The following is a 20,629-nucleotide window of genomic DNA, read 5'->3' on the forward strand; positions in this document are numbered from 1 at the left end:
TCTCACACAGAGCTGAAACACACTGTAATGCATTTTTGCCATGATTTATCTCTCACAGAGCTGAAACACACACTGTAATGCATTTTTGCCATGATTTATCTCACACAGAGCTGAAACACACTGTAATGTATTTTGCCATGATTTAGCTCACACAGAGCTGAAACACACACTGTAATGCATTTTTGCCATGATTTATCTCTCACAGAGCTGAAACGCACTGTAAAGTATTTTTGCCATGATTTCCCTCAAACAGAGCTGAAACACACTGTAATGCATTTTTGCCATGATTTATCTCAAACAGAGCTGAAACACACTGTAATGTATTTTGCCATGATTTAGCTCACACAGAGCTGAAACACACTGTAATGCATTTTTGCCATGATTTATCTCTCACAGAGCTGAAACACACACTGTAATGCATTTTTGCCATGATTTATCTCTCACAGAGCTGAAACACACTGTAATGTATTTTGCCATGATTTAGCTCACACAGAGCTGAAACACACACTGTAATGCATTTTTGCCATGATTTATCTCTCACAGAGCTGAAACGCACTGTAAAGTATTTTTGCCATGATTTCCCTCAAACAGAGCTGAAACACACTGTAATGCATTTTTGCCATGATTTATCTCAAACAGAGCTGAAACACACTGTAATGTATTTTTGCCATGATTTATCTCACACAGAGCTGAAACACACTGTAATGTATTTTTGCCATGATTTATCTCACACAGAGCTGAAACACACTGTAATGTATTTTGCCATGATTTAGCTCACACAGAGCTGAAACACACTGTAATGCATTTTTGCCATGATTTATCTCTCACAGAGCTGAAACGCACTGTAAAGTATTTTTGCCATGATTTCCCTCAAACAGAGCTGAAACACACTGTAATGCATTTTTGCCATGATTTATCTCAAACAGAGCTGAAACACACTGTAATGTATTTTTGCCATGATTTATCTCACACAGAGCTGAAACGCACTGTAAAGTATTTTTGCCATGATTTATCTCACACAGAGCTGAAACACACTGTAATGTATTTTTGCCATGATTTATCTCAAACAGAGCTGAAATACAATGTGATATATTATGTAATATACGTCTTTACCATGATTTATCCAAAAAAGGGCTGAACTACCACGAGGTTTATAGTTTTGCCATGTGATTTACCTCAAACAGAGCTGAAATGTGGTTTATCATCATATTGTATTAATCTTTTTTAATACCATTTTCATCGTTACATTTTCGAACAACACGCTGAGGGGCGTATACAGAAACTAATTTACAACAATGTACACACTAAGTATAGCGTAGATATTAAGTATGCTCAAATCGATCTTAATGCATATTATTGATAATGGATTAGTATCTTAAAACAGGATTATATCGATCTCTAATTGTCTGATGGCAGGCGGTCATCAGTGACGTTTTGTTTTTTTGCTACCCGCTTCATTGACGTAAGCTAATTTTCGATACGATCGTAAAACTATTTGTACACGATATTTAGGTATTAAAATTTATTTTGGTCGGTTTAGAATTGGCTGAGGCGTGACTTAATGGTCTGGTGATGAGAATTTTTTTGGTCGGATAGTCCACCGTCTTTTGATAGAAAACTCGTTGCAACTTCAAAGATTATGACCCTATGGTACGTTTGGTATGGTATGTTACTCCGATCAACATGAGCCAAGATATCCAAAATGGAACTCCCTTCTGCATTCGTATTATAGTCTCAAAACGGTTATCGGATATACGATCTAGTGATTGTTAATGATAGATTCATGTGACATTCTGCGCACTTCCAAGTAAATGTCGATACGCATCCAACCACGTAATTCAGGTTGCGTTACAATCTTGTCATCAAATTATAATGTTCGAATTATTCAATTCCTATACCGCACTCTCTATCATTAGCGTCACTGGATGGAAACGTCACCGGCTACTCTCCACATATCATTTAAGGATTGTCTAGCCTGCATCCAAAATCAACAAATAGAGCGTGCATCGACCTAAAACAATATTTCATATCGACGTTGAGCTATTTTTGGTTATGCCCTAACGGGTATAACCTTTCTACGTGTCAATCACCGATTTTCACTTCAGAATAGATTTCCAAAGAACAGAAATCGGAACATTACGTCACGATATACCTGTACGATCGCGTGGCACCGCATCAAGTGAATTTCTCACGAGCATGCCCCTCCAGTTCCCGCGCCCCCAGTCGAAATCCAAGTAGTCGATGTATCGAATCATTATTATGGTATTCCCATTCACGAGTCTCAGTGTTCACAACATTTTTTCCATATCTATGCACTGGTTACCGATAAATTTCTATTAAAATAATGAAGGGGTCGACAATAATTATCTTTCTTGTTGACAGTTGGAAATTCGATGGGTACATGCAGAAAAGAAATCGGTCAGAATTTCAACCGTTATTATTAAATGAGTGATGACTCCCCTAGTAGAAGGAGATGGGGTACGGGGTTTATATTGACCGCTGCATTAGAGCTGGCTCATGGTAGTCAGTAATGAAGTCATGGAGATGTTGCCGATGTATGTCTTTACTGTTAACGCCAGTAATAAAAAGAGACTCAGTCACGTACTTGAGATATTAAATACCAAGCCTGTTATTTCTGCATGCTTTTCATGAATTTTTGACATTTCAATGACATCCGAGGTAATCGCGTCAGATTAGAAGCGTCACGTTTCTGACGATGCATCACGTCATAGTACGGCGCTGAATAGTCACACCCAGGGTTATCTATTCATTCATAACACTTAACAAACGAGTGACCCTCCACCTCTGACGTATCCCTCTCATAGTTTCAGCTACATTTATACGATCGGATCAAAATAACTTTGTTTCAGCGATTTCAGTGGTTGCGTCAACGACAGTAGCCCGATGTACAAAGCCCTTCCCACGTCCCCATTCATTCAAGTCTCGCTCTCATTCAGCCACGCGTAGCAATCTGATCCTCCAGCACCATTCTTATCCCGACGTCAGAGCCAAGCCGCCTGCATCCATTTTGTGATTTTTCCAATAAATCGTCTGCTCCATTCTGTTACAGGTATCGACAAAGCAGCGTGTTTGGAGAGGTTCGGCGAATACTTCTTCGACTACTGCGTGCGGAGCGGCTATGAGAGGGTCTTGCGGGTCCTCGGGGGGACTCTGGAGGCCCTCCTGTCTAACCTAGATGCGCTGCATGACCACCTTGGCTCTACATACCCGGGAATGTCCGCTCCGTCCTTCAGATGCACGCCACGCCAAGACGGGACTATACAGCTCCATTACCATAGCGCACGGCCGGGTATGTTCCCCATGGTTTCAGGGCTTGTCAAAAAGGTCGCACGAGAGCTCTTTCAGACACGTGTGGATATCAAAATTCTTTCCGAGTCAAACCAAGGGAATAATAATAACACTGTTTGTCAAATTTCGCAAGATCCTGAAAATCCAACTGATAAATTCATTCAACCGAGGAAGGATAATTTTGTGATACAAAAACCTGTGCGGAGTACCTGTTTGTTCAGGAGGTCCCGCTCGCGGAAGATGTCATTGCAATGTCAGAGCCAAGAACCGAAGGACTTAGCCTTGGGTGTAGAATCCTTCTGTCGGGCTTTCCCATTCCATGTCATGTTCGACAGGAACCTGGAGATACGACAGGCGGGGGTTGCTATGCTCAGGGTCATCAAGACCTTCAGGAGGCGCCATAAGAATATGAACTTTCTGGATATATTCAGTGTCGTGAGGCCAGTTTTGGATGTAAACTTCCAGGAGTTGTTGGATCATGCCAATACCGTGTTTGTTGTAACGACGAAGCCTGGGGTTATCGATTCAGGTCCGAGAAGGCACGACATTCTCAAAAGGAGTGTCTCGTATAGAACAGAGAGTGAACGAGAAAAAGAAAAGGAGAAAGAGAAAGAGAAAGAGAAAAATGAAAATGAGAATGAATCTACGATGCGTTTGAAGGGACAAATGATATACATTCCTGAATCGGATAACATTTTGTACCTCTGCTCACCTAGGGTGCAAAATCTTGACGATTTGAAAGGCAGAGGGCTGTTCCTGAGCGATATTCCCCTGCACGACGCCACGCGAGATCTCATCCTGATCTCGCAAGCGAGACGCGCGGAACGCGAACTCGTGGAAAAACTCGAGGATACTTCGAACAATCTCAAAATGTTGCAAGCTCGTCTCCAAGAGGATAAGCAAAGGACGGATGAGTTGTTGCATTCGATTCTGCCACCTACCATTGCCGAAAGGCTGCGGCTGAATCAACCAGTAGAGGCTGAAAAATACTCACTGGTGACTGTACTATTTTCTGACGTGGTTGGATTTACTGCTTTATGTGGGAACGAGAAGATAGTCCCCATGGATATAGTCCGGCTACTCAATAGGCTTTACACTCAATTCGACGTGCTATGCAGTATTAACGAAGTCCGAAAGGTAGGTCTCATTTTTTACATCTTTGCTGTTGTTCACCACATCCCTTAAGCGTAGCATCACTGTGCGATTGTCCAATCAGAACACACCCGGCTTCCTCGGCGCAGAAAGCGAGGTTGAGAGCTTCTGATTGGTCACAATGACGGCTTGCTTTGAATTTATGTTGGAGGAGAGCAAAACCTCAAGTGTTTCATGAAACTGTTAGTTTCTTTTCGGGTTAACAGTGCATGCGCAATATATTTGTGACAAAAGACCGATTGAAAGATGTCACCTTGACATTTGCACTGAAATCTTACCCTCCCAATCCCCTACCCCCGAAAAAAGCCAAACTCGAGAGCTGACATTCTTGTGCCTGAGTATGGGTGTTGATGGCATCACTGTGTACAAACCAATGTGATCTGGGGGTTTCTTTGGCGCTGTGCTGAGTGATAAGGTTTTATCGAAGAACAACGCATCAATTGTTATGTCACCCTTCATCAGAATACCTGTCTTCTCTGATTTCGCACTAAGTTTGATGACCAAGTGACAACTATATTTTATGCCAGGAAAGGCAGAAGATAGCCTTGCAGATAGTTCTGAGCCTGAATACAGGTCGTCCTCGTGAATACCGGTATCGGGTGCCATTTTGAAGAGGCCTCTTGGGGTGCTATATATTGCATGCATTATAATTGGCTATTTATACTCCATGAACATTGTCATTTAAATGGTATTGTATGCACGGGTCGTCACAGTCATTGGCTAAAGATCTGTAAGCCACACCAGCGGGTATTTCTAATGTTTTGTTAGTCAATGTTCCAGGGCGGTATGGGAAGCGGCACTTTGCTGATTGTGCATGACAAGTCACAATAAAAACGGGACGAGGGCCTACTTCGTCCTGCTGTGGACCTCCGAAATGTATGGTCCTACTTTCATAGTACAGAAAGGATAGGCTGCCGATATTCACGAGGACATATAAAATTGGGGTATTACCGGGTACCTTGATCGCGAGTTGTTTCTTGGAGAACCTTTATTGTTGTTGGTATCATAGCGCGGCATAAATTTTTTCCCAGTACCTCAAAATTCCCATTACACCTCATCGAATTGATTGATCAATTTCCTTTAATTTTCACTTCTAATGGAAGGAAACCCAATTTCAACCCTTTTGTGCATTCTTCATTTCCTTTCATTCGTTTTCCCACTTCATGCTAGCAAGACCACGAAAGTATGTACAATTCGATGCTTTTCAGAGAAAATATTGGTTTCTTGGCAAGAAAATACAATTTATCACTTCACTAGAAATTGATTCTGTTGACTTTTTTTCAAGAATGGTATGTCGAATTGAGTGAGTGCATTTGAATTTCCCGTATAAGATATGGTGCAGAAAATGGATAAAGAACTTTTAATAAACATTTCAGAGATGGAAAGTGTTGATGTTACGAGATTCGATTTTAACTGTCAGCGTTCCGGCATAAAGAAACACTGGTGCATATCTTGTCATTACTAATGATTTGAGGCTGGTTGAATCGATGATGTGGAGAAAAAGGGTTGTAATAAATAGTTGCAGGGGAAGCGACTTTCGTAATGTAGATCACTTGTTGATAAAGAATCACCTCAACTGGGCTGACATGGTGTAACAATCACCTTAAAAGCCAAATCCGTTTGTTCAAAATGATGAAAAATTGAACTCCAATTTTTAGATATCTACTGAATATTTTTAAAAATACCGTTGTACAAATATATATACAACTATAAAAAACAAGTTTCAGCAAATCCGCATTGTAATTTATAATAATAATTTATTGTAAAAAAACAAAAAACAAAAAACAAAAACAAAAAACAAAAACAAAAACAAAAAAAAACAAAAAAAACAAAAAAAACAAAAAAAACAAAACCACCAAATAAGGAGCAGACAACACAAATATGCAATAAAAATCATACACAGAGAACGAATAAAAAAAGCGATCAAAAGGGTGAAAGTAAAAGCTTCAATAGTTTATGGCTTTTCCGGTTTAGATTGGCACATAAGGTTTTTACCGAATCGACAATTCCATTCATATACATGTAATTATAATGATTCCACAACTTCATTGTGTATATCTAATGAGCCACAAATAAATACAATAAACAAGCACGGCGTACTCCTTTATTCGAGCACTAATGCAACCAAACTGTGTGAACCCATCCGAAATCAAAGATGCAAATGAAACATGATTAATTCAATTCGATTCTATTGCGAAATCGTTATTCTTGCTAAAAGACCCCAGGGCTCAGAACGATACACAAAGGTGAAATATGAATATAAGAGCATTCTGGGCAAAAATGAAATATCAGAATAATATAATGATATAATTGGATTGTTTCCCCAGTGGCAATGGGCATATGGTAGATTGATATGAAATTGAGACGAGTGTGAATGAAGGGCGTCACTTTTCACAGTCTATTTACAGTTATTTTAACTGAGCTTCCATTACGAAAACTTCTCTTTGATTTACATTCTGCCCGTAAATGTCCCCACGACAACAGCAACAAACTTTCTCCACTACAGCCGCGAAGACAAAGTCACAACCTAAGTCATCTCGTACCCAGTCGCCTTTGATCAGAGACAGGAAGATCCCTATCACTGGTGCTAGTACACGGCCTTGTGTACCATTGGCCAAAGAATAATACCTATGTCACCGTGTTCAAGGCAGTGATACTTATTAGATTAGCAGTAATCTCAGCTGTATGATTAAAATATCGATTCGCAGTTCAGGACAGTGGTTATTCGTGCATTCAGGATGACATGATTTGCGTGATGGAGGTGTTGGCAGTGGGTGAGGCCACAGGATCATCTCTGGGCACTATCACCATGATGGTAGAGCTTCGTTTCGTAGGGGATGGTGTATACAGTTAAAACATCATTTGTAAGATCGGTGAAAACTTCTTATATTCATCAGACCCTCTCCCTCTCTCGGATATTGAGAGCTTATAATTGCAGATATTTTTAGAATAATTAGATCGGTCTTAATGGCTTGTTGATCTTATCCGTCGATGAACTCGTGGTTTTGCTCCAGCACTGTCGATGAATACCACTTGACAATCAATGACATTTAGCGAGATATCGCACATTTTTGCACATGCTGTACAATGTACATTCGACCAAATGTCGGCAGAGCTAGATCGAAGCTGCAATGGCCTCTCTATGGCGTAGTCGAATCAGGGAATTTCGAGGGGGTTATCGCCCGAAACGGCCGCAACTCCTCGAATTGGCGACAACTCTTGCATGAATGGTTACTCTGGGTGTGGCTTAGGCCTATACCACTTTTGCCGTTTTGGAAGCTATGAAGTCTGTTTTTTGTTTCTAGTACATGTATATATTCATCCATGGTTACACATGTAAGTATCGCACTGAATATTATTATACAAAATCCAGTGTAACATCCCGCGGATATGATATCGACTCATTCATTACCTGATGTAATTTGAAAATGCGATTCGTATTGGAAATTCGAACCCAAACTATATGACACTACACCAGATGAACTCTAACACTATCCCAGACCTTTGAGTCAGCTCAAGTATCGGTTTCGAGATTTTAGTAACACTATCATGCTATTCATGAAACATTTCCATCAATTCTCAATTTTCCGTCTGTAATTGATTGTTGACAGTCTCGGATAATCGTTTTAAATAGGAGTAAAATTGATGTGTGTCACCCTCACATCCTTCGGTAGATTAAGTTGCACTCAAGCCGTCCAAATCAATTTTCATCATGTCACGAAAAAGTCAAATCGACGTACGCACGTCACATTTATATCACTGGACAACACCTTAATCAAGGAAGTTTAAGTGCGCATGCGCGGCAGTCACGGAATTTTCATTAACTGATGGCGCCTTGATTATTCCAGGAAACAAATTTTAATAGGGCAAGTGTACCATAACTAAGATATAAACATGGTATTAATCAGATGCCAATACCGATCAAGGTTTGATGGCTGTTTTATTAGCTTGTTACTGCTTTTGTCATACGTCAACACATGACTTGCGTTGTTGTAGAGCCATCTCGAAAACAGCTCCACCCACTGGCATCAATGCATAGCAAACTACATCACAGAGCCGCACCTCCGTCTGCACATGAGTTGCGCAGTAGGCTTAATTGCGTAGGGCTGAAATTCCATGTCCGCTTGGAAACTTTCACCACGGATCTGTCAATGCGTGTGCTTTCCACTAAGATTGCTAGCAACCCCAACTGAACAAGACTGGTAGACCACAACGTGTGTTGCTCAAGCAAGAAATATACTCCGATGGTAGAGTGGTCGGTAATCTAATCTGGCTCACGCAATCTGAGCACTATTGACGCCCAATTAGCTTTTCGTATTGTGTTTGTGTTCCTATCATTTGAGGCAGTTTCCCTAAAGGGTCATCCCCGTGTACACATTCTCATATTTATGGCTTCACATACTGTTCCCAATGGGATTCTTTGTCAATCCAATTGTGTGCTGATAAGAGCCTTGGAGAGGGCATATGTCATATTTACCGTGGACTTCATTGACGGTTGATATCCAAAGGAGCTCTAATAAGAGATCTCTCGAGGAGGTGACTGGAGACTGACGGATGTCATATAGACTCTTAAAGGAAGAGCCTCATTGGAAGCCATTTTGTGGATGTAGACCCAACATATCTCAAGCCCAAGTTGTTCCTTTTTCCTGTAAAAGAGCCCCGAAGACAAAACTCGGCCACTAGCTGTCCCTCAAAGGATTCATCAGCGGAGGTGATAAATGAGGGATGCTCTAGTTGGCTTATTGATTGCTGCGGTAGGTTGTCCGGTTTGAGAGGTAATTTGAGAGCTGAAAGGTAATTTAGACACCGGATGATCAAGTTAACGGCCCGAAGTACTTGGACGTAACGGAGGTATAAAGTATTCTTGACGTACCGCAGGGAGTTCCATGTTACTGACAATGAGACGTCAAGTTGAGAAAGTCATCACTTTGATGGCAGCGTAAATGTCTTTGTTGTTGGTGGTTATTGGCTCTGGTGGCCATGAAAGTCATTTAATCCGTTTGGTAAAGGTCTATCGGATTTGCGGTCCCATTCAACCGAGCTGAAAGCTGGCTTGAGACTCCTTGGGGATGAGGGAGCCATGTTTATACCGTAAGATGGGAACTCAAAGGCAGATGGCTGCACTCTTAGAAATAAAGGTTTTGAGCTGCTGACAAACCAAAGGTTTTTCGGTCAACAACACAAGGGCTTCCGATATGGCGGCTAGATCTTAGTCTCAGTACATTGATAAATCAATAAAGACACTAAAGAATCATGTACAATATGATCTTTCGATTATACTTGATTATAACTTGTTCGATAATGCTCTTGTTTTCAAGTGCAAATTACACGAGGTCTCACTAGTTTGACAAAGGCTCATTATAATGGCCGCATCTTTCCTAGTCTTAGCGCATTAATAAATTGATGAGAGCACCAAAAAGAACCGTGTACGACATTCTCTTTCATTAGCCATTGATTACCACTTCTTTGATTTGCCGACACTCATTCCGTTCCCTCATTATATCAAGCATTCAATCCATAGCCCGTTTCTTCAAGATTAATTTGCTTCGTTAGTGGTACACCCCGATCGGAATCGCCTCTAAATGATTTGCAAGAGTCCGTTTATAGTACCATTATAAATACAAAACCAGGATGCTGTGTGTGCCGTATCGGTCACTGATGGCGCTGCATCCAAAGTTAAATATGTGATATGATTGTGTCTATCGGCTAAGGACTTGAGCCACTGACAAAACTGTCGATGTGCTGTGTGTACACCTCTATCTTATTCAGCAAAAAATCAGGTAAAAAATGGGAAGTTTCATTTCGACACTTAGTAATTTTCACACTGTTTTGATTGATAAAAAACTGTTTTCCTTGTTTGGAATGCTGAAAAAGAGTGTTAGGGTTTGATTGATCCCTGTGACGGTCATTAAGAAGGACGCTTGTGCGCTGTTTCTTGCAAAAGGAATCTCATTGCGCCGATTTAGTAGCCGCACTGATTTGCCCTCCATCGGGGACCAGAACTAATTTGTTTAAGTTGTATATAAAACATAAAAAACTGCGCCTTACGTAAAATGTGACTTGATGAACGAGTTGTGATCAGATTACTCCACACAGGCAGTCTAAATGGTCATTTTGACGTGTTAATTAAATATCGGCCTATGAGAGACACGATCATCGATCTGAGCTATTTTCATCACCATCAATTCATCATCGACGCCGCCAGACGTATATTATTCATAAAAAAATCACCCGGGTTACATGTAGTCTTTTTACAATACCTTTCATCATGTTCATGTACACATTGAGTACGGCGAAAATGTGTCTGCCAGCTTTCGCTAAGTTGTTGTTGATTAGAATAGATCTATAATGGCCTCAAAGTGTGCTAACATAAGAATCGTAAAGGCGATAGCTATATCTTGGCCTTGGGTGTCCCTCTGACTGTCAATAACGCCAATATATTCAAACCGAATACAGTGCAGTCCCGTGTGCTCAGTTTCTATCCCATATCAATACTGGGAAAGCAGGAACGTCGTAAAATAGACTACAAGGAATAGGAGGACCTAATTAAATTACTTAATGTGTTTGGAATATCCCGGCTCAGTGCATATATATCCGTTAACTTCGTGGAATAGCTCTTCCATTCGGCGAGGTTACCATGTGCAATTTGAACTCCAGTTGGTACAAAGCAAACATTTGCACTCGTTAAAATTGTTGCGGTAGAGACGGGGGTCGATGACTTTCCTCATGCCTTTTGAATAATCTGGCTAGCTCTGTATGTCCATCCAGACATACCTGCATTGGGTTCTGCATCATTTAGTCTTCTATATTGTGATGGAGCAAGCATACAAAGGCGTGGATACGCCGAGTATGAACCACGGATCCGTGTATGAACGTCACTTCGAATGAACCACTGCGGTTGCATGCTTGGCCCTTTCGCCTGATGAGAAGCAGGAACCCAATTACTGTCACAAAGAACCTTCGTCCGACCCTAGTGTTGGCTACGATCAGATGTAGTCCTGATAAGTCAAGAGTCAACAAGTCGCCTCACAAAACCATCACTTTGTCAGTTCATGTCACGTCCGAGTCGCGAGTTATAAGCAAAGACACGGAAAAGAAGACATACAATTCCCCCAGAGGCAGACGTCCATTTCTATAACGATCGGCCGTCTGTCATGAATGTTTCATTCACACGGGCGTGAGGAGAGTGGTGAATGGTGATGCGAAGGAAAAAGTCTTGTGATAGTGTGCAATGTAATACCCAACGCCAAGTGATGGGTATAAAAGGTCGCATTAAAGAGAACCTATGCGCAGTTACATTGTACATGTAAAGCGTACAGCGCAACCTAATGGCCGATTGATTCACGTAGCGAAAAGATGGGTTTTTTCTGTGTAGCTGGGGTGTTTTAGTACATACTACGTGCAACAGGAGAAATCATTAGACATTTCATCTTGCCGTTCCTTATTCTTTGGCATTGCGATAGGCATCTGTTCTCAATGATCTGCTGTTTGTCATGAATGTTTCATACATACTGGATTGATGAGGAGGGTTTTGACGGCGATGCGGGGGGAGGGGCAGAATTCCGTGGAGAGTCTGACATTTAGTTATCCGGCTGGTGAAATTATGTTATGTGAATATCAACCGGGGCATAATCCTTCCCTTTAGTGAGACAGGGGAAATATAATACGGATGTCATCTTGCTCTGTCATTGTTGCTGATAGATAGGAGGCCCGTCGACAAATAAACCGTTGAACCACAGTAACACCAGAGTCTTTCAAATACACTTGTGATACCTATCACACCCAATACTGCTATGAGTCGTTGTTTTTAGTATACTTCCGGCTGAATTCCGGGAACGAAAGAAAGGTCATTTTCCTGACTTCTTTCTCATTTTATATCCACCACGTTAAAGCTGATACCTGTGGTATTAGTTTTGACCTTTGCTTTCAGCAGTGTTTTGTAAACAGAATAATTCATCTTGGAATTAGAGAGAGAAGGAATGTATTGTAGGCCTAAAGAGTGTCTCAATAAAAATGATGCATTTCCCCCCGAAGGCATGTAAAATAGGAGTGATGGATGTCATATAATGTAGATTCTTCTGTTAAGGAGCCATGACTGAGAGGGGAATATTCTTAAATCAGAAAGGAGGACATTCCATCACTCCGATTCATTGGTAGCAGATCAGCCTTACTTGGCGCTACAGCGTCGTATTCGGTCTCCACGGCTGCTGCGGACAGTCTCATCAATAATGCCAGCAGTATATGACGGTAATCGATTTCGAAATAAATGATGCGGGACACCCAGTCATACCGTTTCCAACGACCTCGTGTAGTGTACAAATAAAGTAAAAGGACTGTAACAGCCTGCATCTCACACCTCAAGATAAGAGCGCAGGCTGTACCATTGCTACTGAGCAGGCTGTACCATTGCTACTGAGCAGGCTGCACCATTGCTACTGAGCAGGCTGTACCATTGCTACAGAGCAGGCTGTGCCATTGCTACTGAGCAGGCTGTACCATGGCTACAGAGCAGGCTGTGCCATTGCTACTGAGCAGGCTGTACCATGGCTACAGAGCAGGCTGTGCCATTGCTACTGAGCAGGCTGTGCCATTGCTACTGAGCAGGCTGTACCATTGCTACAGAGCAGGCTGTACCATTGCTACTGAGCAGGCTGTACCATGGCTACTGAGCAGGCTGCACCATTGCTACAGAGCAGGCTGTACCATTGCTACTGAGCAGGCTGTACCATTGCTACTGAGCAGGCTGCACCATTGCTACTGAGCAGGCTGTACCATTGCTACTGAGCAGGCTGTACCATTGCTACTGAGCAGGCTGCACCATTGCTACTGAGCAGGCTGTACCATTGCTACAGAGCAGGCTGCACCATTGCTACTGAGCAGGCTGCACCATTGCTACAGGCAGGCTGTGCCATTGCTACTGAGCAGGCTGTACCATTGCTACAGAGCAGGCTGTACCATTGCTACTGAGCAGGCTGCACCATTGCTACAGAGCAGGCTGTACCATTGCTACTGAGCAGGCTGTACCATTGCTACAGAGCAGGCTGTACCATTGCTACTGAGCAGGCTGTACCATTGCTACTGAGCAGGCTGCACCATTGCTACAGAGCAGGCTGTACCATTGCTACTGAGCAGGCTGTACCATTGCTACAGAGCAGGCTGTACCATTGCTACTGAGCAGGCTGTACCATTGCTACTGAGCAGGCTGCACCATTGCTACAGAGCAGGCTGTACCATTGCTACTGAGCAGGCTGTACCATTGCTACAGAGCAGGCTGTACCATTGCTACTGAGCAGGCTGTACCATTGCTACAGAGCAGGCTGTACCATTGCTACTGAGCAGGCTGTACCATTGCTACAGAGCAGGCTGTACCATTGCTACTGAGCAGGCTGTACCATTGCTACTGAGCAGGCTGTACCATTGCTACTGAGCAGGCTGCACCATTGCTTCAGAGCAGGCTGTACCATTGCTACTGAGCAGGCTGCACCATTGCTACAGAGCAGGCTGTACCATTGCTACTGAGCAGGCTGTACCATTGCTACAGAGCAGGCTGTACCATTGCTACTGAGCAGGCTGTACCATTGCTACTGAGCAGGCTGCACCATTGCTACTGAGCAGGCTGTACCATTGCTACAGAGCAGGCTGTACCATTGCTACTGAGCAGGCTGCACCATTGCTACAGAGCAGGCTGTGCCATTGCTACTGAGCAGGCTGCACCATTGCTACTGAGCAGGCTGTGCCATTGCTACAGAGCAGGCTGTACCATTGCTACTGAGCAGGCTGCACCATTGCTACTGAGCAGGCTGCACCATTGCTACAGAGCAGGCTGTGCCATTGCTACTGAGCAGGCTGTACCATTGCTACAGAGCAGGCTACACCATTGCTACTGAGCAGGCTGCACCATTGCTACAGAGCAGGCTGTGCCATTGCTACAGAGCAGGCTGCACCATTGCTACTGAGCAGGCTGCACCATTGCTACAGAGCAGGCTGTGCCATTGCTACTGAGCAGGCTGCACCATTGCTACTGAGCAGGCTGCACCATTGCTACAGAGCAGGCTGTGCCATTGCTACTGAGCAGGCTGTACCATTGCTACTGAGCAGGCTGCACCATTGCTACTGAGCAGGCTGCACCATTGCTACAGAGCAGGCTGTGCCATTGCTACAGAGCAGGCTGTACCATTGCTACTGAGCAGGCTGTACCATTGCTACTGAGCAGGCTGTACCATTGCTACAGAGCAGGCTGTACCATTGCTACAGAGCAGGCTGTACCATGGCTAAAGAGCAGGCTGTACCATGGCTACAGAGCAGGCTGTACCATTGCTACAGAGCAGGCTGCACCATTGCTACTGAGCAGGCTGTACCATGGCTACAGAGCAGGCTGTACCATTGCTACAGAGCAGGCTGTACCATGGCTAAAGAGCAGGCTGTACCTTGGCTACAGAGCAGGCTGTACCATTGCTACAGAGCAGGCTGTGCCATATAGCACTGCATTTGACTTCATACAACATATACAATGCGTGTGCAATATGATGCCATGTAATTACATGTAGCATGCCGTCAACACACTTTTGAAAAAAATCTTTTTACCTTTCGTTGTTTTTCTGAAAAACCTCTAGTAGGTGCATATTCATGTCAGCTGAAAAACCCTGAAAGGGCAGTTAGACGAAAAGAGATCCCATACAATTATAGCTCTGACTAATGACGATGTTGCTAAATGGGTACCACCGCCACTTACGCGATTAGATCTTGGCATTAGTATTCTATTGGCACAAAGGACGCTGTTTCGAGGTCAACTGCGATCAAGATATACTTGCAGCTATACGAGTCTTGACCTGAAGCTACCTTTGTGTTATGTTACGCCATTATCACGACACCACTATTATCCTACTATTACTACAGTGGTACAGTATATCATCAATTTTGAAAAATTGAGATTTTGAATTTTTTACGAATTTTCTTGTCACTCTTGTGTTCATTTGATACTTTTTACGAACATTATAATTCATGTCAGTCTCCGTTAATTTACCGTCACCTTACACACGAAATGTTAAATTTTAAAATATTAAGTAATATTAAATAAGTAAATATTAAAAAAAATATAGAGTTCTAGCATTTTGGTTGGTTGATATTTGGACATATCTCTAGAATGAAAAAAGATTTTCATTCAATGTTTTTGCAGAAAGTCTTTGAATTGATCAGCATAAAATCAGTTCTTGAATATTTCGAAGTAAATACTTCAAGATTTAAAAGAATTCTTCTTGATAATTTATTTTGAAATTGTAATATTTTTATGATATTTTATTCGAGACTATAAAAATTCTTGCATTGGATCATTGAAACAACATGTCAGAGCAATACATGCCATGTTTATGAGCCAGAAATATCCAAGTTCTTCCATATATTCAGGCAAATCGGGTGATTTTCAGGTAACTTTCCTACAGGAGTGTACAATGTGAGCTGGTTAATACATTTAGAGGTCCTGTCATTATATCAAAATCCGCAAGGCGATATCCAATCTTGGAGAGTATACCACCGTCTCCCAACCGATGCATTACTCATAACTTTCTAGCTAATCTAATAACTATAAACACGGCGTTTCGTTAAAGTTTCATAAGCCAATTGGCAGGGTGACTCCGGGGACATATCAACCGATTACCATGATCATGGTGATTACGGTGGGCCGCAGCACGTCTTATCCTGTTACTCCAAGTCTCACTGGGATGCACATGATGAAGGAATTGCCTCGTTGTGTAATAGTTAATGGACATCAGTTAGGTCAACGTTGAATTAACACCATGATAGAATGAGAACAAGGATGACCTGACAGTCTATAATAGACTTTCAGAGAAGCAAACACCAAGCACCTTCCCATTAAGCCCGACGTTTCATCGCCGTGTCTTTCTTGAATGCACTGACGTCGCCGATCATCGTTCCTTCTGATTGCATGGTTCCACCCAACAGCCTTTCCCGATCAGTGTGTATGGGAGTGGCCCGCACGTTGCCTCATGACCAGTTTATTATGATTAGTAATTTTGAAAAGAGTACCATTCGTTAAAAAATACCTAGCCATGTTCGACTTTTTTACCAAATTAATTTTGTTATTCCTGATCTTTCCTCTCAACCTTCCTCTTAAACTTTCCCTTCAACCAAACATACCTGTATTTTCCTCGTGGAGGTATATTCTTGTATGTGTAGGTACACGCGAAGTGTCGTTGTGGTACAAACTGCTTCTCAAGTGTATACCTATATGCACTTAAAGGCGTACGCTGTTCATTCAAATACATTTACTGTTGGTCCGATTATATCTAGTTCCCATTTCTAACCCCAGGCGACGCCAATTGTTAGTCATAATGCATGGTACATGTATGCATGCTCAAACACCAGTGCGTGCATGATGTTTCCCGATTGCTGCGTGAGAGGCTATGTGCACACCAGGTCATAAAACTACAAGGTAAGTGTATTGTTTTAGTCATCGCCAATGTTTCAAAAATGGCCAGTTTCTGTGGTCCCGGCACGGCGGTGGCGTGTGACATTTTCAAGGAAACGACCACCAAAGTAAATAAACGCCGTAAAATGCCATCGGCGAATGCAACTACCGTCTGTATTTGCATGTCTCTCCTTAGATGAGACGTCAGATAAGCATCACATCTGCCGTAACCCTTCACAATAAGCCAGCCGTCTGCCTGACATCGCTTCTTCCCACGCCTGGCACTGCAACGCGATGAAACCAATTACCGGATTTGCCATTAAGAACAAACAAGATTAGCTATGCGATCGCTTTGAGTGATTTGTTTCAAGAAGGGATTTTCTTCTCCTAATACGAAGGAATATGGAGCAATCTGTACGGCAGACATGCGCGCGTAATGTTGTCATACATTCACGAAACCACTTCACTTCGTCACAGGGAAACAAATGAATAACGTGATCAACAAAGAACTGCGAAGCGATAAAAATAAGTTTAAGTTGCGCGCCTGGTGCTATTGTTTTTGTTGCAGAAGTGTCAAGAAGTGTAAATGCTTATTGCGCAATAATCTATGCATGTAATGAGATTAAATTAATTGGAAGCCAAAGTATCGATCTCAGCTAGTGGCAGAAATTTAGTAAAATTCAAATTTACATTTTTGGACTTACTCAATATCAAAAGTATGCAATCGTTTTTTATGTCACCCAGTACTAGCCCTCAGCCCAGGGTTCCGAACACGACCTTATCAAGTTGTACTTCTACCCAATAAGGACTACATGCCCTGCGGCAGGAGCCATATCGCAGTAGCGTCTACCGATTTTCATAGAGCGATATACATTGTTACTCTGACAATCAATATAGGTTATTTACAGTTCAAAGGAGGTGCATTATGTAGTTATTTGTAATGGTATGTAGCTTGGTTTTTCTGGCATGCTTACATTGTAAAGTAATGTTTGTTTGAGAAGAATGCGTCTATTTAAATGTGATATTCGAAAATTAGTGTCAGGAGATGTGCATTGTCCTATTCATTTGACTAACGAATTTTATAAAGTGATATTGCTCATATCGTGGGTGTTCCGATCAGTTGACGCCCATGGCACAACCTTTGGTTTTCTCGTACGATCTTCAAGATAAAGGTTCTTTTTTGGAGAGACCTTTCAGGGTGTTTCCGCCAATACAAAGATGCATCCCTAGAGGAATTTCAGGAAAATCAAACGCCAGGTTTTTACAAGCTCAAAAACCTTTTCATTTATCTGAAATACCTCCAAAGGGTATATCGTTACCTGTTTTGGCTGAAAAAATATAAAAGATTTTCAACAGTTTTTATGTTTAAGGATGTGCTGTGTATTTACACTGTAACATAATATCTGTTTGAGAAGAAGGCTTACCTAACCTATACATGTACGTTCAAAAACATGTTTATAACGGAAATTATCATAACCATAAACATAAGCAAAGCCTTACTGAAAATGGCTAAGTATGGAAAGTCATTACAATTAGTAATTTCCTTATCATAGCAGTGGCTGTACTTTTTTAAATGTTCTCTCAAGAACCTGTCGACGATAAGTGGTTATCCCTGCAATTAACAAGGATATGACGCAGATAATTATGTTCTCCAAGAAGCACTCTAATCGTAGAAGGGCAATTACAGGGGAGTTTTTATATGGTGAAGTTGTTTTCTGTCGTTTTGGTCAAGATAAGTCCGAATTTGCTCTCATATTGAACTGAATCTTTTTGTGGCGCAATGACATCTCGCCGCTAGAAGCTATAACCGTCATGTGTAACTGGGGGCGGTTTCTGTCTGTAAACAAATGGCAAATGTGTTATTACATTTTCTTATCGTTTCCGCTGCCTTGCTCTTGGGGGTGATGTTGGTACCAACCGCAAATGTCACCAACACCACGGGGAGAAAACCAACGGTCGGATATCAGACGCAAAGTTGAGAATCTGCTGTGTCAGCGAATTGCTAGCTTTAGGTCGAAATCTTTAGCTTTGGAAGTAAATGGGTTTGTTTTTCTTCTGTGAAGAATTCCCAAGAGAGGGGTGGGTCTACCAATTGTAATAGTATTGCGGTGTGATCTATCTCGTTAGTTTGTTAACTGCTTTGTTTTGAGGAACCAATTTTGTTAGTCCTCCCACGGATCATCTTAGATACGGAAATGTCAATGTACACAAATACATACAAAATGTTTTATTTCGTTGCCATAGTTACTAGAATTAGAAACTCCTCATAGATCAATAAAACACAAACTTCTAACAAATCAGACCATTAGTTCGCGCTCCATATCCCAAAATGCCTACAAAACATTTGCGAATGGACATTATACAGTATTTTGATCGAAATCTTCTTCAGTGTGGGCTGGCTGGTATAAACTGCTGTAGTTATGCATCATCTGACCACGCTTGTTTGGTCTTTAATGCGGTTTGATCAATGAATATGCCAAGCTTCTTTTTACAGTAACGGTTCTCTCGGAAAACCTAAAGCTAGATGCATGAAAAAGAACTCGACCAGACATCAGTGTGCATTGGTGTTCGATACATGTATCACCGATCTATTATCTAGCTAGTTAGGGTCATACCAGCGACTTCTAGAAGTCCCTGATCATACTGAGAATGTAATATAACAAATGGCTGGGGTGTTGGGTTGAGGAACCACATCGAAGCTTACGGAGACAACCTTAGGAAAATGATTTTTCTTGAACCCATTACACTCAATGATTGTGATTCTGGGGTAATGCCAGTTTATAGTGAGTTTTTTCCTGAACCCATTACACCCAATGATTGTGATTCTGGGGTAGGCCCAATGGCAGGTGGTAGTGATTTCTTCCGGAACCCACTACACCCTATGGTTGAGATTCTAGGATATGCCACACGTATAGTCATGGATATATCAAGGAGTAATTAGCTGGTCCAAAAAGCTCCCAAAAAAATCACTCGATTTCTAAGTATGACATGTCAGCGCCTTCCCCTTCCTTGCCGACAATTGCAGCATACCCAGTACTCAACCTGTGCTTGTGTGATGTAGACATATCCAAGGCGAGCCATCTTGTATTTGTCGACTGGCAGCGTATGGAGACAATGCGGCTAAGACTCATACTGGCGAGCATAACTGATGGGTAATAAAGACTACGGGGGCTGCTTAGTGTCTGTAAGCTTGATGGACCACACAGTTCGGAGACAACCCTTTGACCTAAACAAATAAAATACGGTAGTACGTAAAGGTTAACACGACCAAAAATGAAACTGATATAGGCTAAGCCATTGGTCGGAGTCTCTCATTTCTCAGTGGGTTGACGTTGACAAATGGACCAATGTTATTGAGTATCTTTTAGACTGTGAATTGATGTTGGGATATGAAACGTATGGAATATCGGCGCAAGTTCACCACGGTTGACCCTCCAGGCTGCTCAAGCGATAGTTAAATTCGATCAGATGTGATACTTTTATTTGATTATTTGTTTATTCGTTCATTTATTGAAGATTGCTATATACAATGTACATGTAGCACAAACACCGTAACAGCAAAGGGAACGACTGATGCGTCGAGAGGGCAGTTGTTAGGCTGCGTCTGATTTGGCCAGATAGGAAAATCAAATTCGACAGGTTAAAATTGGTTAACATAAACGGCATGATGCACAACGGCAAGACGTCACCAATGTACAGGTATATAGTATCCATGACGAAAAATAATCAAGTCAATTAATAGTC

The 20,629-nt window shown here is 42.0% G+C and overlaps 1 protein-coding gene across 1 annotated transcript in view; it reads left to right on the top strand.

Annotated features, from left to right (window-relative positions):
- Positions 1-3,063: 3,063 nt before the first annotated feature.
- Positions 3,064-20,629, top strand: part of LOC135493247 (uncharacterized) — a 99,238-nt gene continuing 81,672 nt past the window's right edge. Inside the window, exon 1 of the mRNA XM_064780383.1 lies at positions 3,064-4,446. Within this exon, the coding sequence (XP_064636453.1) occupies positions 3,235-4,446 (1,212 nt within the window). The 5' untranslated portion in view covers positions 3,064-3,234. The remainder of the gene's footprint in view (positions 4,447-20,629) is intronic.

This window comes from Lineus longissimus, chromosome 9 (assembly GCF_910592395.1).
Source record: "Lineus longissimus chromosome 9, tnLinLong1.2, whole genome shotgun sequence".
NCBI lineage: Eukaryota > Metazoa > Nemertea > Pilidiophora > Heteronemertea > Lineidae > Lineus > Lineus longissimus.